This window comes from Bombus terrestris, chromosome 12, assembly GCF_910591885.1.
Source record: "Bombus terrestris chromosome 12, iyBomTerr1.2, whole genome shotgun sequence".
Classification (NCBI taxonomy): domain Eukaryota; kingdom Metazoa; phylum Arthropoda; class Insecta; order Hymenoptera; family Apidae; genus Bombus; species Bombus terrestris.
Window position 1 is genome coordinate 4,119,252 of NC_063280.1, and position 25,486 is coordinate 4,144,737.

Sequence of the window (25,486 nt, forward strand, 5' to 3'; positions counted from 1 at the left end):
GACTTCCATTTGCGAGGCTACCGACTTCTTTTCTGGGACTCGTAAAAAATGCTCGTAAAACGTGGTCTCGCTATCCCGGAACTTGCTCCGGCCAATCCCAGCGGCGGTATACAACATTTCTCCTCTGTTTCCCCTTCTAGTCGCTAACGATTTATTTCGACGTGCCTCTCCGATTCGATATCAACGACTTTTCGGTCCTACAGCCGAGCTACAACCCTTCTCCTTCAGGGCTCGATTCTCCTCGTCGCACTCGACCCGAAAATTACCAAGATAAAGGAGGTGTCGCGCGTTCGACACGTGATAAACGCCCCATCTCCTCTTCGTCCGCTTTGTGGCTGGGCATTCGTTCCGAAATTTGGGTTACCAAATCCCGATTAACCCTTCGCACGGCTGTCCTCGGTGTGACCTGCTCGACCGTAAGAAACGGACACTGTGTTGTTGTCCCCTGCGAAGAAGTTGATGTTGTTTGGATAAACTGGAAATGACCGTACAATGTTAGAAATGTAGTAACGAGGCGGAATAATAATTTTTTTTTCAATAAATTCAAAGAATACAATATAATACTGATTTTTTTACTTTAAAAGGATATCATCCCTGTTCGTAGTTTATGTATATTACAAATAATTTATAATTTTGTTTTTTATGTCACAATTTTACAGATTGAATAATACCATAGATATGAAAAGGAAATATAATGTACAGGCGAAATTCTATCGATTCGAAAAAATGTTTCATCAGACGGGAAAAATTTTCTCAGGATTTCCCAACGGTGGGAGAAAATCGTTGGTTAATCAGGAGCAATTCGAGGAGTAGCGAAGAATGTAACTAGAAGAGCGCGGAGGAAAAGGAGGAAACAGAAGAAGGCGAAAGCTTGGCTTTGGGTCGAAGCAGGCTCGCAGCATCCCCTTGTTGCTTAGGCATCGCACGAGGGGTTGCAGCCCGGTCTATCGCGCTTGCGCGTGCTTCTATCTCCCCGCCACTCCCGTTGATCACCCCCCACTCCAGAAACGCATCGAAATCTTTCGTGCTTCGTCTTGTATTCGGTCAACTAACTCACTCTCGTTTCCCTCTCTCTTATTCTGGCTCGCTCTCTTTTTCTTTCTCCGTTACCGTCTCGTTTACTTTTTCTCGCGTATACAACAGCGGCAAAGAGAATAGGAGAGGGAGAATAAGAGACGCGGTGCACGAACGTACGCTCGAGTTCCCCTTTCCCTTTTCCCTTTCCCTTTCCACCGATGGTCCTGGGTATATCCTGGGTTCCCGCCATGACGAACGGGATGACACCCGAGAATAGCCGAACAGGCCCGAATCGCAACCGACGGCCGAAACGCGGGCAGCTGCGACTCCGAACGGACAAAGAATACTCTTGGAGCATACAGTCACCGCGCGGCGAGCACACTCACCACGGGGCAGTCCGCCGAACCAAAGGTATAGTGTTTTGATACGTCGTCCAAGAGTAGCCGGCCGACGTTGTGTCTCGTAAATGTGTGTTGTGTGTTTCTGGGTATTATTCGGCCAGGATTACACGGAGTGTGCACGTAGTATGAAGCTTCGAACGTGAACGTGTACGAACGAGGGAGCGCGAGAGAAAACGAAAGAAAGCACGAACGAATGAGACAGAAAGAAAGAGAGAGAGAGAGAGAGAGAGAGAGAGAGGGAAGGAAAGAGAGTGAGAAAGGGAGGAACGCGCGAGGTGTGCGTGCGTGGTTGTATGTGCGTATGCGAGCGTGCGTGAGTAGGAGCAGGAATATTAAAAGACGACGCCGGCTCTAGGTGATTTCTCGATCGACGCGCGACGATTCGTATGACTGGAGTGGAATAGGAACGAAAAAGAACGGTGTTACTATTGTTATGGTCAAATAAACGGAGAAGTTTCTTCTTTGAATGGCTCTCGTAAAAACACGTGTATGTTCCGCTCGTGGTTCATCGTTTCGATCGTTTAGTGTGTTGATAAAAGAAGGAACAACAAAGTGATCGGGAAGTATATGTATACGTACGGTGATACGAGACGGAGAAACAGTGGGGAAAAGGAGCAAAATTTCGTGGTAAAAGCAAATCGAAGGGACAGGATAGGGACACGGGTAGCAGGAAGAACGAGAACGGCAGAGACAGTGTTAAACGGTTTCCGCGACCAGAGTTCCTACGTCTTGTCGTGTCGATATTATCGGTGATTGTGGATGAACGTTGGTTTTTGGCGCCTCTGAGATCGATCGCAGTGCCGACCGATCGAAGAAAAATTTGGAATGTAACGCCGGTAGGGCATTAGAACGGCAACGGTAGTGGCTGTAGTGGGTCCGCCGCGGCTACGACAGCGACAACGGCAAAGGCAACGACGGCGACAGGGCGACCGGACGGGTGGAGTGTGCAGCAAGAGGGAGAGAGCACGGAGGACCACTCTCGCTTTCGTTCGGCTCTCCCTCTTTATCTTTCCTTCTCTCCTCTGTCCCTCTCTCCCTCCCTCTCTCTCTGCTTCTCTCCTTTCTCCCTTGCTCGCGCAGCGGCTGCTGCTGCTACTCGTCGACTAGTAGGAGAACGGAGAGAGAAAGAGAACACAAGAAAGAGAGTGAGAGAGCGCCGGAGGAAGAGAATCGTCGCGCGGAAGACAGAGCTGGAGCGTGTGCCCGTCGAGCAACAAAGAGAGAAATACCTCGTCCAGCCGAAGAAACCGAAGAGAAGGAGAAGGAGAAGGGTAAGTGCGCGAGCTAAGCTAACGTTTCCGTGGATCTATCGATGCGCCCGATACCAATCCGTTTCGGTGGGAACGATGTGTTTCGATGTGTTTAGTTATTCGTCCTCTATCGTTGTGTCTTTCTCGTTGTCGTTCGTTGTGCTATTGTTGACATTGGGAACCTGTTCCAATTGAACGTACACGCCACCGAGAACACACCAAGTGTCCGCAAACGACACGGATCAACGAAAGCGAAGCGTGTCCCGATGTAAATCCCCTTTTCCCTTGTGAACGATCATACGGAAGTTTTCACCCGCGACACGTTTCCGTCGCCGTGGTCTTTTTGCTAAGTCCGCCGATCATCACCACCGCCATCAGCATCGGCACCACCTCTACCACAATCTCACAATCTCACCACCACCACCATCACCATCGCCACCGCCACCACCACCACCATCGCCACCACCACCTCTACCTCTACCACCATCACCATCGGCACCACCACCACCACCACCACCGTCGCAACCGCCACCACCACCACCAGACCACTACCACCGCTGCCACCACTACCATTGCCGTCAACGCCTCCTGCTAGCCGGCGGCGATGCACGGTAGTGTCCTCGAGCACGGCGTGCACGCATCGTGCTGTGAATGTTTCACGAGTCTCGCGCGGTGCGTCAGGCAAAAACACGTTGTGTCGTCGTCAGACGGGTGACGGGCCAAAGTGCATCCCTTCGAGATTCCCGGTCTTTTCGAGGCTCGGCTCCGACGGTTCGTCGCGTAGTGTATGGGAAACAGGTTCTTAAACACCATTCTCTTCCATATAAACCCGCGCGCATCACGACCTATACCGTACACGTAAAGTTACATAGAGAAAGAAAGAGTGAGAGAGAGAGAGATCCTTTTATTTTGTTTTTCGCCTCGATTGCGCGTGAACCTAGCCTAGCCTGACTGGGAACAAACGCCGCTTTGGTAAACAGCATTATCGACTACACACGGAGTGCTGTTCGTCGATTGTGTAGAGTTTGGTGCCGGCTCGCCTGGTGTGGTGAAGAAAACGGGAGAAAACAAGAAACAGATACATAATTGATTTTCTAACGTTCGAATCTTGCAGTCACTGCTCGCGTGTTCCTTGCTATACTTACATAGTGCTTGTATATGTAACTGTATGTAACGTGTGTTTCAAGATTTCGTCTATGCAATAAACCGCGTGGTGCGGTACACACAGTTCGTTGAAATTTCGATCGTGATCCCGTGTCAAAAATTTTCATCGGCAACGGCCGCTATCGGGCTCCAGCAGTGGTATCGGAAGTGGGATATTGTGTGGCAACGGCTTGAGTACACCACGAGGATCAAGCACGAACAATTTGACCCTGATCTATAGACGTGTGTAACGTACAGAGAAAAACGCAGCCCGGTAATAACGTGCAATTTGTAGTTTATGCGATAATAATCGACGCGTACACACGCGATCGACTTCGGGATCGTTAAGGGTCGTTTTAACGGCCACGTCGAATCGTAGTCCTCGTGCTAGACAGGGAAAAGATAAATTTCCATCGGGCAACCTTTCATTTCCATCCATTGTAAACGGTCCAAATAGTAACATATCCGTTTCTTTCTCAATCTCTCTGCAACAACGCGTGGATCTAAAGAAACGATCGGTCGAAATCGAAAATTAACGGGCGCGTTCCTAACGACAGGAATGCAAAGTAATCCGAAGGAGAAGCTCTCTCTGTTCCGCCGTCGCGAATGCGATCAATTCCCCTTTCTCTCTCGCTCTATTCCTATCTCCTTCCTTTTTTCCTCCGGTTCCCTTTCCTGTGGGTGTTCCTCCTTTTTTGTGTTGGCGAGCCGCGCGCTACAGCCGCGGTCAGGGAGGTGGGGGTGGCGGCGGCGGCGACGGCGGAGAAGGTGGTAGGAGGGGGCGAATTTCGGCCTACTCGCTTCACGGAACGGTGGAACGGATCGGAACGGACAAGGAACTAACGTCGTGGACCGCGAGAACAACGGGCGCCAAGAGATTTAAGGGCACGCACAGTATCCCTTTTACCTGTTCCATGTTACTTTTTTCATCCTTTTCCTTCTGTCTTTCTTCTTTCTTCTTCCTCGGCGATTTTTCTTCTGCTTTCTTGCCCCCTTTTGCGCCGGCACTGTTCGAAAGGGTTGCGAATGAACTTGGCCGCGAATAGACCGCGATGAAGTCGGACGCGCGAATACAGAGTAGGTAGAGTCGCGAGGCGAAAGTCGATGCGCGGCCGTTCGAAAAGCGAGCAGTTGTTTTCCGTGTATGAAATAGAGAATACTTTTGTCGTGTATTTTTCTTTTCTTTGCTCCAATAAATATATTATTAGCCGAGGCGTTAATACTAGAATCGCTATGTGACTTGGGTAATCTATCAGGTAGGAAAGAAGAGAAATTTCGCAAAAAGGTATTCTTTATAATTTCAATCATTTAAATATTTATCGATATCAGCGACTTGTTATCATTTTTTGCAACTTTTATAGTCGTTGCCACGTGTGGCTGTTTTCCAAAACGAGGACATTTTTATCAGTTATTTATCATATATAACATATATTCTGACATTGATGCCATGCATAAAGAAACAGTTTCAGTACTTTCAGCATAGTTTTTTCAGTTGATTTTGTACTCGTAATCGTTTTTTGATCGTGAATCTTATTTACGGACGACCTACATGAATCGTTCGATAGTTGCTCTCGCGCCTAAATTCGGACTGTTCCGTAACAAATTTGCGGAGATAACAAGTCGACCGGACCGTACACTCGTTGTACGCATTGTGCGTTGTACGTTGTGGTTCGCGTGCCGGGACAGTTACGCGTACTATGCGTGAAATTTTCATATTATCGCGTGTTTTAGACCCATTCGTAACCGTCGTAACCATCATAACCGGTCTTCAGTGACTACGCGTTCCGTGATCTAGCTCGATCGAACGAAGTAAAAAGAACGAAAGTAAACCAACGGAAAAGGCGAAGCAGTTGCATGAAGTATCGAACGACGTTGATAAAGAAACGAAATACATATGCATATGCGGTGCTCAAAGCAGTATAGACGCGAAGCGAACACCTGTCCAACGTAGAAACAGGTATCGATGGTGAAACGTTGTTTTCGAAGGATCGCCGATCGGCCCAGAACGGAGCGTATACGTTATAGTTTCTTGTTCCTTTTTCTCCCTTTCGTAGTACGCCCTTTTTCGAAGCCCGCTCTTTGCGTGGGCTGTCGGACGTCGTTGTGCGCATTAATCCGTGGTTTAGCGAACCAATTTAAATATCAGCGGCGCGCTCGACGCAATTTTATATCATTTCCGATATCATGTGCTTGTGTGGGTGGGTTTAACAGTGTGCCCGCCCCCCTTACCCCCACCACTCTTCTCCACCTAGTCGGACCGTTACGCACCTCTTTGCACGAGAATGCCACTGCTGTCGTTTTTCAAACATATACGTAACGTCTTCAACAACGTCCTCAGCATAGACATTACATATAGCCGTTCTTATTACCTCGTGTTTCTCTAGCGTTCTTTTCTATTTCGTTTCGCCCCGGTTCTTACCCGTTCTACCGTTTCGCTCCGTATGTATGCTCGGTGTACGCCGGTGTACCGCATGTTACGTCGTCACGACGTATGTTTGCGGTACATATCGTGAAAGTGCACGAGCGCATGCGCACTCCTTGTGCTCTTACGCGCGCACGTGCGTGCATGTGCAGTGTGCATACGTATCGCGCGGCCGTGGTCTGCGTGGACGTTCGTGCACGGTACAACACCAGCTGTGGTCCGTTTTACGACGGCCAAACCAACGTGCATACGGCGAATATACGCGCGTGTTACGCGTACGTGTTCCAGCACACAGAGCCGCGCGCACTCGCGCGAATCAATGCGCACTCGAGCGCGTTCGTCCGCCGTCGAACACCGTACGCAGTGCCGTAAAAGCGTCGCTTGACCAATGCCCATCCCCGCGTCCCGTCCGAGCGATTTCGACGCCGGTGCACGCCAGCAACAAGTGACCCGGTCGTTCCTGGGAACAACGTCCACGTCTATGATCGTTTTGCAGCGTTTTTATTCCATTTTCTCTTTCTCTTGATCGATTTCTAGCCTTTTTATCAAACGTGTAACTCGCGACAAAGAAAGTGACACCCAGGGATTTAGAGAACTGAAAAATGGGTGGCTTAGGGTAAACGGGTCGGTCGAGAGGAAGAAGTTGAAATCGGATCCAGGGTGGAACGTTTCTGTTGTCGGCGAATCGATAATCGTGGTACTTACGTACGAATGTTGAGCTACGGTGTGCTTCGTACAACGAATGCACTGGCATCGAAGAGAGGTTATCAATGGCGTAGTATGCGAGGCCGTAGCTTTCAGCGGATGAATAAGTTATATATTCTTCGACGATGCTAGTAATCGCCGCTACAAAAACAGTATTGTTATGACTTGAGTAAGTGGATGACGTCAGTTATCACGGCTTCTTTCTTCGCTATTTATTGCTACTTAATACGGGAGTAAATACCGTTTTATGATACCTTCAGCTACGGCTTTTCTTTCGACGTTCGCTGGTTCGTTTTCTTCTCTATGCACGAGGCTATCTTTCACCATATTGGAAACCGTGCTCCGAAATACTTCTCTTCGAATTTTATTCGTTTCGTGCTTGACACTCACGAGAGCGTGCTTGGCCCAGACATCGGGCCAATACTTATCGTTCCTCCAATCCAGATAAACTTCCTCCAAGTTCGATCTCGACACGCGAATCTTATCGATAGCTCGTGTAAAGTTAATGCTTCGCTCGGATCCTCGATTCACGCTTCGCCCTGATGCTGTAAATCTCTTGTAGATTGTGTTTTGCTTAAATCTGTTGAGACCACCGTCATCTTTTAAGTTTGTCGATTCTGTAGTTCATGGTTTTGCATTCACGTCTATTTTCAAATTCACGATCCTAATAGGCGACAGGCGTTGGACTTTTACAAAGTACTGCCGTCTTCTATAATAGCGTCGTCTTTATAATTTTGATACTTTGTTCAAATTTGAAGCATTTTCTGCTTGCTTCATCGTTCACTTTCATTAGCTCTTAATTTTTCTATTTCGTAATGTTCCAATTGTATCAACATACCTTCTCTCCTGTCCCATTCCCTATCCTACCAATCACCTCCTACTCCATCAATCTACAAATTCACAGCTCCATCAATTCTTCCAACTTCTCAATTTCCTTCTACATCCAAATACCACTAAACTATTTATCAAACTCCTTACGCCTTCATCGATTCCTCCAATCTCTCCTAGTTTCCTCTCGTACGTATAAGTACGTCCAACTCAATATTTAGCCAAATCACTTGTACGTTCTTTCACAGCAGCCGACAAGTAATTTTATTTTGTGTCGCGGTATGCCCTTCTTAATCTCAAAGTCGATAAACATAAAACAGCATTTCGTTTCACAAAATAGCGGTGAACTGATTTACGTCCTTATGACCTTCAGCTCATATGTGCATCAACATGCTCCAAAATCTCGAAATATAAAACAACACGAGGAACGTCAAACGTTTCAACGTATCTCGAAAAATGAAAAAATGTTAGATAGGAGATTCGAACTGAGGAGGGCTGTGCCGTACCCGTATTTTCGTGGGGCACCATATTAGCTGGCCACGCCGCTGGCAGCATGCGCTCGGACGAACGCGTGCATTCGTGAGCTCGTGTGTATGGATCCAGCGACGTGTGCGTGTGCGTGGGACCTTGAATCAAGCAGCCTTTGTCGCGAGAGTCGAGCGGGCGCGGGTGCGCGCGCTCGCCACCACGAGGTCGGCGAAAGTATACCCGGAGCTTTTTTGCTTGGGGCCGCCGCGAGAGAGGAGAGTTCGTCTTTTTTTCTTCTTCGCCTTTCCTTTTTTCGGCCTCTAGCGGGGACGGGGGACGTGACATGAGCGCGCGCGCGCCAGCGGGCGACCGAGGCGCACCGCCATTTTTGTTCCTCGTCGCCGTAATGCCGGAATTAGCGCGCGACGTACGCCGAGTCTCGTGAAAAACCGAGCTTATCGCTGTGGATTTACGCCTGCGGAAACGGAGATAAGCGGAACCGGGCCCGAATAATAATTATGAACCCCCGCTGACACTCTCGCCGATTTCCCACCGGTTCACCTACTGCTCTTGCTTCCTGCTCCTCGACCATAGGGTAGATTGCATTTCAGTTCTACTTGTTAATGAATTTTTCGTTGGTTTTTTTAGTATTTGCGAGAATAGAATCTTTTCTGGTGGCTTGTGTCTATATTAGGAGAAGTTATAGAGTTTTATTTAATTTTTGGTATGCCACTGGAGTCGCTTTGGCATCTCGTTACAGGCCTTGTCGTTTATGAATTTCTCGTTCCTAAAGTGGTTCTTTCTGTCTTTCCATGGTTTTTGCTGAAAGATGATTTCTTTGTAATTTGCGTATCAGGAAGAGTTGTAGAATTTTGGTTGACAGTTTCTTGCGTTGACTTTAATTTTGCTCTACATATCTTCAGGTTAATGAATTTCTAATTCTTAGGATATTCTTCTCGTTGATATATTTGGATTTTGTCGGTGCGGAATTTCGTCTACCAGTTTGTATGTTAATAATAGTTAAAGTTTTATTCTACTTTGGTGAGAAATAGATAAGAGAAATGATAAATATTCATTTCTCCATTGATAGTATGTATACAAATTGTTAGTTGAATTTATTTTTGTTTAATAAAGGATAAGAGAAAATGTCACGAACAGCTTCAGTAAGAAAAATGTTCAAATTGTTGATCATTTGTATTAAAAGTTCTTGGAGTACAATTTGTAAGTGGTTTACAGATTCGTAAATGATATTCTAATTTTTGAAGTGAGAATTATCCTGACATATAATACCTACGCCTTTGTGCGAAATTAAAACTACAGTCAGTTTAATTGAAGGTCGTGGTTGAAGTTTGTGAGCTACAATGTCAAGTTGATATTGATAATTTCCGTGTAAAATTATGATTGTTTAGAGCATGTTAATGATACAGGAACTGTTATATCGAACACTACACCGTTTGACACGCGATATCTGAGTTATATAACTTGTCGGGACTTTTGAACTATCGAACACCTCCGTGAGCGATAAGATTGCCTAAACTGTGATTCTCTCAAGCATATATATCAATCAGCATATGTATGTATAAACGCCTCGAGTGCCTCTTTACTGGTTTTCGTCTGTGCATCATTTGAAACTTGGTTTTGGAGTGCACAATGTTTACAAGAACGTTTAAAATACCTATTTTTTCTTTTCCTAAACTTTTCTTTCGAACGGTTGCATAACTGCTTACACTGAGCCTGGGTAAAAACCGGTTGCACTAATCCTTTTTAAAAAAGGAGGAAACATATAATTAAAATGAATCAACGATTCATAATTTTCTCTAAGAATATTCCGAAAATTTTCAGAGCTTCAAGTAACAATTTTGATTTAACTCAAATGATATATTTCTCAAATTACAAGATACTTTTTTTTTAAATAGTTACGTAGAAAAAAAGGAAGGAACACGTAACTTCTATCTGAAGCAAATAGTTAATTCGAAATTTTGTTACTGTAACTTGCTCTTTAGCTGAAATTTTCTGTTTTTCCAAGCATCGCCGTATCAGTAGGAAGGAGCAAAGTCTGCGACGAATCGACAATTCCATGCGTGCCGTGCGGCCGCGTGCAAAATCGTCGAGGCGAAATTCGCCCGCGTCACGATAACGCGGCGCGACGCCGTGGCCGAGTGGAACAAAGGAGTTCGAGCCAGCCGTAACTGCTCGATACGGGTACACGATAATAACGAAACGAGACGCGCAGAATTCCGCGGCGTCGTTTCTTGTAAAAATAAAAATAAAAAAAAAAAAAAAAGGAAGAAAGGAGCACGCTACGGTCGAACGACGATATACGCACGAACGTGTCGTTGACAATTATCCTTCGCTCGATGTACAGGGTGCGATGCAGCTTGCGCCTCGATGAGATATACATACTTAAGAGGATTGATTTTTCAAGATAAAATATATCGAAAGGGTAGCGTCTACCGACACGTGTCTACAATTTAAAGAAAAATTAGTTCGCAAATCATACAAGGAATGAAAGTTCCCTCGTTAAAATCACATAACGAGATTGGTTTTTTAATAGAATTTTTTAATGTTTAATACCTAAAACAATATTGGTTTTTACAAAGAAGTTTAAGAAGATACGAGTTTTATCAGTACGAGTTACTTCTTATACACGAGAAGTTCAGATTCTTTCTGGCGAATTATCAGTCTTGTACATGCAGATGGACAAATTTTCACCTCATACTAATTCAATCATTATTCGCCACTCAAAAGGCAAACTTATTATATAACATCATTTTTTAAAAGTTTTTCAATTTTAAGTACTTGAATAATTATATACATAATTAACATTTAATTTCTCAAGGATCAAGTTATTTGCATTATTCTCTGATCAATTTGTTTTCGACGATGCGTGTAAATTTCATCCTAAGAATATCTCCTGCAGTCTTTCTCTCTCTCTCTCTCTCTCTCTGCTTAATTACACCAAATGAAACCACTTTTCAACACCATATTTCTAAAACTCAAAACATTTGACAATTGAAATTTATACGATAATTATTCAACGTCTCTTGCCACAATTGTTTTTAATTTTCATCAACGTGTGTTCGTATGCGGCTGTAGAATATTCCGCGCGCACAAAGGTCCGGGTCGCCTCGTAGCACAGGTTTCGTTAGCTCGGTTTTTTCGATGGCGCGCACTCGTCGCCGTCTAATATTAATTCCAAGCGCGCGGAATCTCCGATCTCTCTTTCTGTTGGCCAGCTGGTCCGCGGCGCGTTGCGCTTCTGGGAAGCCGCGCTCCTGCGTGCCGACGACGGGATATATCGTTCGGTGTCGCTACGCACGCTAGCGCGACCAGCGCGCGCGCTATTGAATTTTTCTGCGCGCAACTCGTACGCACACAAAGCAGTCAGGGCCCTCTCGTACACGGTCGATTCGACGAGAGTGCAACAACGCGACCAGGCGCCAGCTGCGTCCCCTCTTCCTGCTTCTTTTCACGGCCACGACGTAGCTTTTCGAAATTTCGTCTCGTCTTCCGGCGTCGCGACGCCCCTTCCGCTATGCGTACTCATAGATCCGTTCTTGCACTCTCACATCTTATTTTCCGACAATTAGTCCTCGTTCCGCCTCGAAATTTATGGTAATTCTTGAATCTATAGTAATTTGGGATTTTTGTAGCAACTTGCGTCTTTCTTTATTGATTATCTGAGATCCGGTTGGAGGTTTATTTGTAGCTTACACGAATACTGTAGTATCGTGGAAATTTAGGTATAAATTTTTCCTGATACTATTTATAATTTATTTACAATAGATAAATTATACGGATATTAATTAGACAGAAAACGATGGTTGTTTAATTTGAACTAAATGTAACAATCGTACTTTACTTCGACCACCACTCTCGCAACTCGACAACGCTAACAACTCAATCTCTCAGCTACGTTAGTAATTCACGCAACTCCACAACGCTAACAACTCAATCTCTCAACAACGCTAGCAACTCTCGCAACATGACAACGCTAACAACTCTACTCTTCGACCTCTCGATCAACGTTCTCACTTCTCGATCGACGTTCAACACTTCTCGATCAACACTCTTTGAATTCAAATCGTCCCTCTCCATTAGCGTTATTTTTTCCTCTCTTTAATCTCATCCTGTTAACGCTCCGCAAGAACTAGGTGATTTTAGTCACATAGGCTTTTTTCCCTATGTAAACTAACAACTAAAGGCCAGACGACACTGTTTTGGTCGATCTCTAATCAGGCTTTTTCTTACGATACTACGATACATCTATGTAGGAACGTATAAATTACGTTGTTGATTTTATTATAATTAGTTCTCTAAATTCTATAATAAGATTCTTCAAGGGAAATTAAGGTATAAAGACTGCAATGAAATTTGTAGTTTTGTGTTCGATGTGGCAGTGAATTCAAAAGATTATGTTGTTGGAATTTTTACGGCATAATACAGACAAGCGCAAAATACACCTACATTTTGATAAAACTGGTAAAGTCTATATAGACAGGTTTCTACAAATTGGAGTAACTGTGGCTTATGTTCTGAAAATCTTTTGACTGTAAGTTTTGTGGTCATTTTCGATGATTCAAGTTACGCTTACAAATTACTCATTACAAGCCCATAATTCCTTCTAAATGTCATTGCTCCGCGTATCTTGCATCGCTCACTCCAATATTTCCACCTAAAAACAAACCCATAAATTCTAATTACGTATCTTGAAACTCGCCTCTCTTCCCAAACGTACAAATACAGACACGCACGTGCTTACCTATATGTACACATCGGTCCATTTTCAAAGGAAATCGAAATCCATTCGAGAGATAGCTTTAATTTATACCGATCCCGTGGCCGAAGGAGTCTGAGAAACGATAAAACATCTCGAGGAAGCGGGAAAGTTTTGCGTCAAGTCGGACGCCGATAGCAGCCGAATCGATTTTCAAGCGACTGCAGCAATTTATATTCGAGCAGGCCGAACGTATACCCGTGTCATGAATTCACCGGTTTCTTTCGAACTTCTTTTCTCGAACTAATGTTTCTTTCGCGTACAGACAGGGAACGCAGACGTTCTCCGCGGCCGTGCTATCAGCGCGGCGAGTTTCGCGACCTTTAAAGACTAAAGTTCGCGGTATTCAGTGTAGATTAGATTTATGGACAGTTAGAGAAGAGTTCAATCTCCTGTGGTCTGCGTGCTGATCCTTCGTGCAGGTGTTTCCACACAAAACTAAAATATCGCGACTTGGATTTCTTAATGAACCGTGAATTTTGAATTGTTGGAAATTTAAACTGAAATAAAAGTGGAATTCTTTTAGTATCTTTGTAGACAATTTATTGCAGGAATTTGCGAAGAATTTATCCTTGGAATTTATTTTAGGAATTTATTTCCCTGCGGTTCAATTTGCGTTCTTTCTTTTTTTATTTTTTATTTTTTTTATTTGATGAAATTCTTTTTCGAAAAGTGCACTGATGTTTGAAGACACTGGTGTTTTTCTGAAAGATGTGCTAATAGGTGACACCCAGTGGATCGTAGTCTCGTGCTGGAACGAAGAATTCCTGGCAGCGAGCTGTTCGCTCAAATGTCGTTATTTCTGATGCACAGCGGTTCGTTCAAGGAAATTCGTGGAACTGTTCGATTCTTCGTTAATTCGACCCAACTGGCCGAATTTGTCTTTGTCCCATGTCACGTGTCGACGCAGCGTGGTATGCGCAGGATGTAGTGTGTCTTGAAAATTTTAGTCTCGTCGATCTTATTTGTATAACTATATCTTCCGAAAATTTTGTTTGTACCTATGCTGTGTTTCCTTAGAAAAATATTCTGAAAAAATTGCTGCAAGTATTGTTGCAATCTTGTTGGAATCTCAATTCTAATACGAAGCTTAATTAATTTTAATTAAAATACTTTCTGGTGTATAAAAGCTTTTTTATTTTTCATTATGAAATATGAATTAAATTCTTACGTTCGTATAAATAATGGGAAATATCAACGTTGAAACCCGAAAATGTCGTGCCATCCAGAAAACTAAATTCGCTTTCTATTACAAAAACAAAATAAAGGTCCTCGATTGACACGCACGATTCTTTATTAGATTAATAAATTCTATTTTAATTACACCATTGGCTAGGAATTGTACATGCTTTGTGTAACACGAATACGAATAATTGCGAGCAGTAGCACATACCGTTGGTTATTCTATATGCTTCTAAACATCGATAATCTGTCTGAAAAAGTCGAAACCATGAAACGCAAGACGTGTTAAAGCCAGAAGTGAGCGTTTCAAACGCAAACAAAATCCTTGTAAAGGCCACTTTCAGCTCGTACAATTCTTTCAACACGTTTCACCGTTAAAACGGTTCTTAAACGATTTTAAATTGAACACAATCGAATGAAACAATTCTCAAACAATCTCAAATGAAATATACTCGAAGAATAGAAGAAGGGACGAACAGCATTCGCGCGCAAGTTCGAACGAAGAGGCAACGTGACTCGCGTTTTAATTCACAGCAAGCGAAAGTGCGCGTCGAACGACAGTGCAAGTTTCCAACGATAGCGAAAGCTCCGTCGGCCACAGCTGTAAAGCTATTAGAGAGAGTTTTGCAGCGAGAGTGGCGCGGAGCGATGGAGAACCGGCCGCGAGATAGCGACAGAGCTATTGCTCTCTCTATGTACCGGCCATTATGTGCATCCACCAGCCGTGCAAAAGCTGGCTGGCGTGCGCGCGCCAACAGCACACGTACACATTCACATATACACACACACACACATGAACATACGTATAGAAGCGTAGCATTGCTCATCGTGTGGATGTGTACTTACTCTATGCACTGCGAATAAGAGACAGAGAAAGGGAGAAAGAGAGAGAGAAAGATAGGGAGAGGTTGTTAGAAGGACAGAGAAGGGTTAAATGGCGGTCGATATCTCACAGAGGACCAACATCGCACCGCTTTTTGACGATGGCTTGGAACCGCTTGCGAATCGCTCGCTCGTTGAATTCTGTAGAAGAGTTCCTTTTATTCTTGATTGTTTTCTTAATAATGCGCGTATTAATTTATTGTACGTTAGTTTCATGTTATTCGATATTTATCGATCGAATATTGAAGTAAACAAGGGTAGATTGTACAAGAAAGGAAGCGTAGAATCAAAGGTTAGATGGTATAGTAAATGTACTTCGATGATAGTACAAACTAAACATTTTAGGGTGATTAATTTCTTGAAACAGGGTAAGTTGACGGTGGGTCAACGATAGAATAAAATAAAATACAATATGATGATATATTTATTGGTTAAATAATGTGGTAGAATATCAAAGTTTAGGAGTTGTGGGGTTCCATTTAATACAATACCTGTATGACTCTTTCATAGAACATCACGTTCTATTCTGCAAACTATTATATATAGTATATGTAATATATAATAGTATATGTAACATAACAACTATACTTTTAACATACAATACTATTTCTTCCACCTTAAACATTCAAAATAATCTCTATTTCGTTTACCATGTTAAATTGCGCCTTGAATTGGACCTTGAACCATCCATGAATTAACAATACTACAATATACAAAATATGAATATTATATTTCCAGTATTAAATCAAGTACAAAATATACACATTACGAAGATCAATGATGCAGAGTGACTGTACATTTTTTATGAAAACAAAGAATGGTAGAACGCGAAAAGCTCGTAGCCATCAGCGGTCTAAGCAACGCTGAATGAACCGTCCGGGGACTAGGGCACAACATTCGCGGGTATCAAAGCGAGCGAGTAGGTGTGCAGACACGCCGAACGTAATAGTAACCTTGGCTTAGCGATGGTCACGTTATGGTAACGTCTATGACACGTTCCCACGTAGTCGCGTGTCACGTTCTCGCTTACGATCGCCTCACGTGACCATGGAGAAGGGGGAGGACTCAATGAGCCTCGTCATCGGGGCGTTTTTATCTCGAAACGCTCCGTTTTTTCCGAAGTAACTCGTCAGGAATTTCGATCATCTGCCAAATTTCTTTTCCTTTTCTTATATTTTCTTCTTCTTTCCTTTTTTTTTTTGTTTCTTTTTTTTTTGAGAAACTTTAGTGATGTAGCAAAAGATTATTTTCATCGAAACCTTTTTTATTCTTTATGAGAGGTTATAAGAATTCTTTCTTTCCTTTTCTGGAGGCGTTGAAGTGTACGAAAATGATGATAGAAAGTGTGGGAGTGTGATGTGAAAACTTTTTATTTCTCAAGAGGCTAGAGATAACTACGATGGCTACAGAAAGTATTTGCATCTCATCATTGTATTGACTGTAGCATTTACATACTATGTAGCTAATTGGATCCAAATATATGAGTAGAACTTAATCAGATAACATTTCGATAAAGAATAAGGATTCGTGCAAGTACATTTTGTAGTCATTGTATATTCTTTTTGTTTCTGAATGTTGAAATGTTCGTCCCGAAAAGCGTAAGAGTGTGTAAAGTGAAAATGATCGTTGTGCGAAGATATGGATGAGAGACGAATTACAAAGATATTAACTGTCTTATAGATTTAGTTGTAAAACGACTGATTTTAATATCGTGTTGTGTCTTTCTGTTGCAGATCGTACAAATCAACCGCCTTCTAACAAGCCACATTAACCTCAAGTGATTTCTATTTTCTTACGAAACGCGAAAGAAGTAATTAGTGTGTTTATATCGACGTAAAACAAAGAAAGAAAGGAAGAAAGCGAAAAGAAAGAAGAAAGATATTCCAAGAGCTTAAGTTCAGAAGAAGACAAAGCATTAAGAGGTATAGTATCTAATTAGTGTACAAAGTATATCTGAAATAAAAAAAAGAAAAAATAAAAAAAAGTCCGCCAGTGCCAAAACGAAAGACGAAACGAAAGAAAAAAAAACGAAAAAGGAAAGGAAACAGAGTAAGAAAGCAAAAAAAACGGAGAAACGCGTTTAACACGATTGTTGTACGTTTAAGAGCAGATTTAAAAAAAAAAAAGACAAACGAAACAAAAGGTAAAAAAGAAGAAAGAAGAAGTAAAAACCGTAAACCAAAGAATCTACCATTTCTTTTTTTCTACTAATCACTCAGCGAGCTAACGATATACTCACTAACCAGCTAGACGAGCGGCGATCTCTTCGCGAACAGATTTAATTAGAAGAAGAAAAAAAAGCGCAAGACAGAAGCATACGAAATAAGTAAATGAAAAAATCTGACCGACAAAGTTTTCTAAGCTTATAATAAACAAATTTTACGTGATAGGCAAACTAAAAGTAAGGGTAGACGTTCTTTTTTTTAAAAAAACAAAAAAAAAAAAGAAAAAAGGAGAAAAAAGTAAAACAGATGCACCTACTCTTAAAGAGCGCGTATGAGAATATCTAATTAAGGAAAGAAGAAGAGTCCCATCCAAAGCGAAAGACAGACGGAGAGAACGCAGGCCGCCCTATATATCCGGAAAAGGGGACTCGCATATAATTACTCCCAGAGAAACCGATCTACTTCAGTTCGTAGCCTAAACCTGTTGAGTACAAACGACAGAAATAGAGTTATAGAGAGCGAGAGAGAGAGCGAGAGCGTACGTACGAACGAGAGAACGAGAGCAAGTGAGAATAACGACAAGAGTGAACGCGAAAGAGGAACGAAGAAAAGCTCTAAACGAGAGGCAAGAGGAAGAAATTCAGGAAAGTCACACATACACGCTGATACACATCGATACAAACCGATACACACGAAAAAGAAACACATACACCGAGACAACGCAAAGGTACGAAGCTAGAAAGAAAGGCAACACCAGCAGAGAAAACACACCAGAAGAATCGTTAGGAGAAACCCGCGTTTCAGTATCGACCAACGGAAGGTTTGAGGCACGGAAAGGCATCGATAGAGAAAGAATATTCGACCCGTTCTCCCAGATGTCACGGTGCTGTGGAAACGAGTCCCGAGCACGCGTCGAGCAAAGCGGATAATCCCGATAACGAGCGTCCAGTCACGATCGTGGAAAAACGAACGTCTATAAAATCACCCGATAGAGGAAACAAGATCGAAAGATTGGAAATTCGTGTGCGTATACAGCCGCATACGCACCGTATATTCTTTCGTGCTGTCGTTGATTTCGTCCCGGACCAGTGTCAAAAACATAGTATTCTCGGAAGCAGAAAAGTAACACGACCTCCTGCGTGCAGGGGGTTCACGTCGAGATGACGTGGCGGGGAAGATGAGCGCCGAGGTAACGAAGGAGGTCGTCGCCACCGAGAGGGTAACAGGAAGCCCTCCGGCGGCGGTCGCGACCTCGCCGAGCTCGGTCGGTCCAGGTGATCCGGCGCGTCACCTGCCGCCATTCAGCAGCTTCGCCGGGGACAACGCGATGGACAGCTCGACAACACTGACTACCCTTCACTCCCAGGACGTTGGACTCGGTCTGACATCCTCCTGGGACTACTACGAGGGACTGACGGGTCGCTTGATCGATTCACGGGGTGAGGTGGTTCTCGCCAGCCAGTACAGGCCATGGGAGTCGAAGAATGCCGTTGGTGGCGGTGCGCCGACCGCCGCGCCAGCCGCCGAAGGTCTGCCCAGCTTCGCGAGTCAATTTACGGCTCCTAGCGAGGCAGAGCCTCAATTAACCGCGCTCACGCCATTGTCGCCAGCCTCGATATCGCACTCTCCACCTGTCACGTCGGCGGTCGGCCTGCCTAGCTTCCACACGCTCGGCACGCCGCTCCCAGCCCCGCATCCGCATAGAGGCAGCGTCGGTTATCCTTTGGTACCGGCTCCCGTTCAAGCTAGAGAGGTGCCGGCGCTTCAACAGCAGCTACTCGACGAAAGGCACATTCAGTTGCTGGGTTCCAGTCCGGTGCAGGCGTTCCCGCCTCCGCCTCCTGGACATCCTCATCACACGGTGTTGACCGTGGTGAAGCCAGAGTATCCTCAGTTGCATCACGCCAATTTCCAGAACCCGATGTCCACGGTGCTTGACTCGTCACCTACATCCAGGCCGATCGGCATCGACGGCAGGAAAAAAGAGCGTAGAAAAATGCGAGCCGGCTCGATGGAGTCCGAAGACAGCGCTGGCGCCGGAAATGTCGAGAGTTCCGGGCAAGTAGCCGCGGTTTCATCCACTGCGAACAGAGGGGCCCATCACCTTGGTGGCGGCATGGCTGACGCCGACGGTGACGGCGGACTCAGCGACAAACCGGCTAAGAAGAAACGCAAGAGGTGCGGCGAGTGCATCGGATGTCAACGCAAGGACAATTGCGGAGATTGCGCGCCATGCCGCAACGACAAGAGCCATCAGATCTGCAAAATGAGGCGGTGCGAGAAACTCACCGAGAAAAAGGTTAGTATGTTTTATCAATCAATTTCGTTTTCATCGACGAAGCTTGGAATTTTCACGATCACTTATCGATGCTATATGCGAAATCCTTTCGTGATTAGCGATATGCGAAGATCGTTCGGCACCCAAAGTGAATTTAAACTTAATCTAATTAGAATGGAATATACGTAGAACAATCAACAGCCTTATATAGAGCAGATATTAGTTACCAACATTTACTATTTTAATTATCAAAGTATACTTTTCTGATTGAAGCACGTTGAAACGATCGAAACGTGATATTTCTTTAAACGGGTCTTTCGTAATTTATTAAACAGTCCCTAAATCATAGATCGTTTGTAATCATTTCTTTACTGAAGACTTCTCCCCTTTAAAAAAACACATCGGCGCGTAAAACACTCGACAAGTTACAAATTCGCTCTGACTGGATTCACTTTCGCTGGAAGAGGAATCCTGTTGCGCCGCACGCGTTCGCGCCCGCGTAACTGGAGTAATTCCGCGAGAACGAGCGGATCGAAGGGGCGATGAAACGAGCGCGAAAATGAAGGTGGTCGGCACGCGACATCGTTCGAAGGGTGGGGTTGGTTGTCGGCCCATGTTTCCCTTGAAATTCGTGAAAATCCAGGTGCACGCGGCGCCCGCTGGGAGAAAGGGGTGGCGCACGGATGCCAGGATAGGATAAACACTGGCATACAGCCGCGTTATAGAACGCTCCGTGTATATATAGATAGAGGCTGAACTTGGCCCCGATGCCTGAATGTGCCGAGAATCCCAGAGGGAAATACAGAAATACAGATAACCGAGGTGGTTTATTATTGTAACGACATTGAATAGGGGGTTGGTGGGTTGACTGGCTCGTTGGCTGGCTGGCTGGCTGGCTGTTCGGCTGTTCAGTTGCTTTTCCTAGCGACGGATTCGAACTGTGTTCAAAAACGAGCGTTGTAAAATTTGTTCTCCTATATTTTCTCTCTCCTGGTTTTTATTCCCAAGAAATTGTTGCGCTTTATGAATTTTTATTAAACTTGAGTGAATTTTTAAATCAGAAGGAATATTATCGAGAGCTGGTGACTCTATAATGTCGAACAAGTATTTTTATTAAATGTTTAAAAGGAGAGATTGATCAATTTAGATGTTTGAAAGACAATGTTAGTTTTTGTTAACATGGAACAAATGTTTAAAAAAGGAGACTGATCAGTTTAGATTCTTAAAATAGGAAGAAGCTTTTCTCGCGATTTTTTGTTGAAACAACGGGAATGATTTACTTCCTTTTATTTATCAGAGACGTTGCGCTGCAAGTGGAGGTTATCGTCAATTATGCATTTGCAATGCTACGGTTCAATTGTTTGATACCAAGGAGCTACACATATGAAAATTATTAAAAAAAGAAGGAGACTGTGACGTTCACGTTGATACAACAGAAAATCACATGCCATTCTAACAACATCGATTTACCAATAACTTGCCGCAAGTTGATTATACCGAATGTACTGCTCCTCGACTACCGATTCCGATTAGAACGGAAAATTGCATTCTTCGCCGTAAGAACACGGTCGCAATTTATTTGCAATCGCAATTCATTTCGCAAGAGACCGAGTTAAATATTCTCAAACTCATTTAAATTTTATCGAAACATCTGCAATAAAAATTTCCCAGAAGTACTACTAAGTAATCATCGAGCAATTATTAAAATTATATTAACGAAGCAATGAAATTTCTCAAACATGTAGACAAACGATTATCAAAATAGTGAACGTTTTCAATCCCTCTACAAAATCCATACGATAGCAGATATTTAAAATATCTTTAATTGCTTCAATTCGATAAGATAGTCATCGAAAAATAAAACAAACTCCAAACAAATTTCGAAACCCAGGTTTAACCTTTATCGAAAAAAGAGTACGCTTGAGAACGATTCGATTCGATAGGATAATGGCATCGAAAGCGAGAACGAGCCACGAGTAGACGTGGAGAGTTCGTTTTGAAAACTCGAATGCATGAGGTCATTGTACTCCGACGCGAGTCAATTTAATGGCAAAGTCGCGGGCAAGCGTGTACAGAGCGGTGTGCAACAAACAGCCGCGCGGCGTCGCCGTCTCGTAAGCAGCTCCGCTTATCGTAGGGCAAGTTCAAGGCTCGTCGCGGGTCATAATAATCGCGTATCGAACTCAGACTCGTTCAGAAACAAACGTGTTGTTTGCTGCCGATACGGCCTAGCGCTACTTCTCTCTTTCTCCTTTCTCTCCTTTGCTTTCATCTCTCTCTCTCTCTTTTTCTCTCTCTTCTCGTCACGATAAAACATGCTCGCCTAACAATTAAAACGAATCGATTCGTTCCTCGACAAGCAAAGTTTTCTCATACTAATCACGTGAAAATCGAGAAGTCGTAGTATTTCATTTAAACAATATTCTTTTACTCGATCTTTCTTTTCTTGCGTAAGATTTTTTGTCCTTTCTCTTCCTTTTCTTTATTTTCTGTGTGAAATGGAACTGCGATAAGAAAAACATTCAGATCAATGTTCGGCAGAGAATCGAACGGTCGGTCGTTGATACTGATAAGAGGAATGTGTTCTATGAAACGCGTTTGTCCGTTAGGGATTCTAGAGATGTGGGTGTAAATTGAGTAATGTTAGCTGTTCTTACCAATCGTCCAGCAAGATCAGCCATTTTCCATCGTATCATTCATAGTCAATAACGCTTCTCTCTCGCGTTTCAGTAACAGCAATTTTGCTGCATTATAGAAACTCAATAGTACCCTAACATATATTCAGTGCTTCTTAGCGATTATAACATGGTATACGTTTGAAAAATTTTGTTTAAATATTTCGAAAAATATTGAATCAATCTTCTTTCTCAGCTTTCGTAATAAATTACAACTGGATGGAATTGTGAAACAGTTAAACTTCCTAAGTTTCTTAGAACTTCCTAAGTTTCATATGTACCTCTGGACGTACCAAGGAGCGACATTTTACTGGAAAGTTCAACAGATCGACGATGATTTTCACGAGTCGTCGACTCGTAGTTGCTTCTTGTCTTTATCGTGCCACTTTCCGAGAGCTGACCTTAAGTGAGTCACTGACAGCTATTATCGTGACTTTCACGGACAGCCGTGCGTAGGCAGAGCGCATCTCGTGATGAGCCGCGATTAAACGAGAAAATTGTTGTTCCGCTCGATGATAGCCTGTCGAGTGCAAATAATATGCGATTCTTGAAATCGATCACTGAATAACCCGTCACCGTATATGCATCACCTTCGTTGCTCCATTATGCCGCGACAATGACAACCAATTATGTTAAACTCCTCTATGTTCTACGCCTTGCTAGAACAGGGACGCGACGTCTCTGCCCTCCAACATTTCATAATAATCGCGACAGGCAGTTGAAACTGGGACATCCCGATTTTTTCGACTTCTGACCCTTATAGCAGGAAAAAGAACATGCTTATTTTGTGATTTTAATTAGCTAAGAATTATAAGAACGTATAAAGTAGTTTTAATAACAAATTTAAATCTTCTACCAAATAGTTTTTATCTCTATCCCATTAGAAAACTAGCAAAAGAAAATATAAATAGCACAGAATTGGCGTTTTATAGAAATAATTGAATAAAAAATGATCGTGCTATAATATCGCGATAGTATTAGAATCGTTAGATGATTATGACAATTAAAATTCCAAATGTCAAATAGCCATGTGTAATTCTAAATTCTGTGCTAGTTTTGATTTAAAACAACGAACAAGATGCACATATAACACTTCTCTAAACATTTCGTGATCTTTACGAGCACATTGAGACAGCGTCGACCGGTTAGGAGTTGCGGGACGACGCACGACAAAGGCAAGGTAAAAAAAGAAAAAAAAAAAAGAAAAACGAGAGGAATGGGAAGAGATGCTCGGATGATAGATGGGCAGCGGCACGAGTCGAAGGCCCCGACCGGTATACAAGCATTGCCGTCACAACAACCCACACCATCGCGGATCTTAACACCCTCTTTATCCCGAGGGAAGGCTCACCCCCCGTGTCTTTCTGCTCGCGAAACAGGAGGCCACCCTCGAGTTCATCGTACACCTGGCTGCTGTCGAGAGGCCATCCGCGATGCCCCAATTTTTATCGCCTTTCTCGCTGTTTTGACCCGTTTCATGACCGAGGGTAAAGGATTTTAACCCCTGAAATTCCTCCACAAGTTCTTCTCCCTTTTCTTTTTTTCACTTTCGTTTGCATCTTTTTCTGTTCTGTCAAACGAATACGTGTATTACTCGAATAAACAAGAAGCCCGATTCCGTCTGAAATTGAAGATGAAAGACGAAATCGCGATCGTGCAATTGAGTTACGTCCTCGGATATCGGTTAACCCTTTGAAGTATTTTCTTCTCTTCCTTCCTTTTCTTCCGAGTAGAAAAAAAGAACGGGATGTAAAGGTTTTCTGAAATGGAAAAGGAAGATAATTTTGATGGATTTGAGGTCGAAAATTGAAGAACAAATCGCTATTATGCGATTGGTGTAATGGTTTTCCATCGAACAACCCTTTGAAACGTTTTCTTTCGTTTCCTTTTCTTTCGCGTGAAAACTTGTATTTCTCGGATTGAATGAAAGAGAAAGTTGGTCTCGGATAGTTTGAAGTTGAAAGTCGGAGACGGAATTGCGATCGTGCAACTGGCATGATATCCTCGCCCTCCGACATCGATCAACCCTTGAAAACGTTTGTCACTTGCCGGGTTTCGCTGCAATTGGATCGATACGTATACTCTGCGGAGGAGAAGTATCCCTATGCGCGAACCGGTTAATTGGCTGCATTGTCGCCTTTTTATGCCAAGGTTGCAACGATAAGTTATCGAGGGAGGTGGGTCGAGGCGCGAGGAATTTTCTTAGACGTTGATCTTACGAAGGGAAATAATTCCAGAAGCTAAGAATGGAGAAGTCGGCTTTGGTCTTTGCTTTTGTTTCCAATATGATTCAGTGGAAGTATTTGGTATTGCTGTCCGCACCGTAAAGAATGTTTCATTTTAAATCGTAGAATTTCAAGAGCTGACTTTTTCGGAACTGCAGATATAATTCAATTCCCTTCCTTTTCACTATCAAAAATAGGAGACAATTTCATATTAAAGATTTCATTCGCATTCGTAAAAACCATTACTTTCTTTCCCTTTCTGCCTTGCGTCTTGCGTCTTACCGTGTTAAAAACGTAAGATATAACATTAGAAATATGAAGAATATATATTATATATACTCGATATATACTACTTGCTGTAAAGGCAAAATTGTGAAAAGAAGGATACATTAATTAGCATTTAAATGCAATAATAAATAGAATCGTCTATAAATATTTTTCGTAGCCACTGTATATAAACAACCACTTGTGGAACACCCTGTAGGTATTTACTACGTCGTTGCTACAATAACAAGAAAGACGGATAGTCCGGAGGCAACCGAAAGAAGTGTCAACGCCCACGCCGCCTCTTGCGCGGTATTACGTCGTGTTACGTCGCCGGGAGCGGCGATTCACACGTGCCGGTTGGGAATCGCGCGTTGGAACCGCCGGGGGCAGCGATCTTCAACGAAGATCGCATCAGTGACGTGCGATACGCGGTGCGTTTTGCGGTCTCTTTTGCGGTCGAGTTTTCGCGCGATTCATCGCTACACTAATGGCATCGCTGGAAAATTTTATACGTGACCTACGCGAACGAAGGCACACGCAGCAGGTTCTAGAAATCACTGGACATCATGGGCGGAGCACGACATGAAGATCAAGCAGTGGGGACCACAGTTGAATCAGCCTGGAGCAAACGGGCAATAGGTGACCTCACTGACAACGTGCTTGTCCATGCGCTCCGCCCATGTTTTGTCACGATTTCTGTCCTAAATATTGGTATGAATTTAGGAAATGATACAGAAATTGGGAACGTTCATGCGAATTCACATTTTTGGAAAGTGGAAAATATTGTTTTGTATACATATG

At 43.4% G+C, this 25,486-nt stretch overlaps 1 protein-coding gene across 5 annotated transcripts in view; it reads left to right on the forward strand.

Annotated features, from left to right (window-relative positions):
• The first annotated feature begins 1,330 nt into the window (after positions 1 to 1,330).
• LOC100642293 (DNA N6-methyl adenine demethylase) overlaps positions 1,331 to 25,486 on the forward strand; it is a 143,637-nt gene continuing 119,481 nt past the window's right edge. The window contains exons 1-3 of one of the 5 annotated variants that reach the window (XM_012314603.3): positions 1,340 to 1,428; positions 1,774 to 2,689; positions 16,809 to 19,539. In XM_012314603.3, coding sequence (XP_012169993.1) covers positions 18,418 to 19,539 — 1,122 coding nt within the window. In that variant the 5' untranslated portion in view covers positions 1,340 to 1,428; positions 1,774 to 2,689; positions 16,809 to 18,417. The other 4 variants (XM_012314604.3, XM_012314602.3, XM_020865749.2 and 1 more) reach the window with 4 other exon arrangements.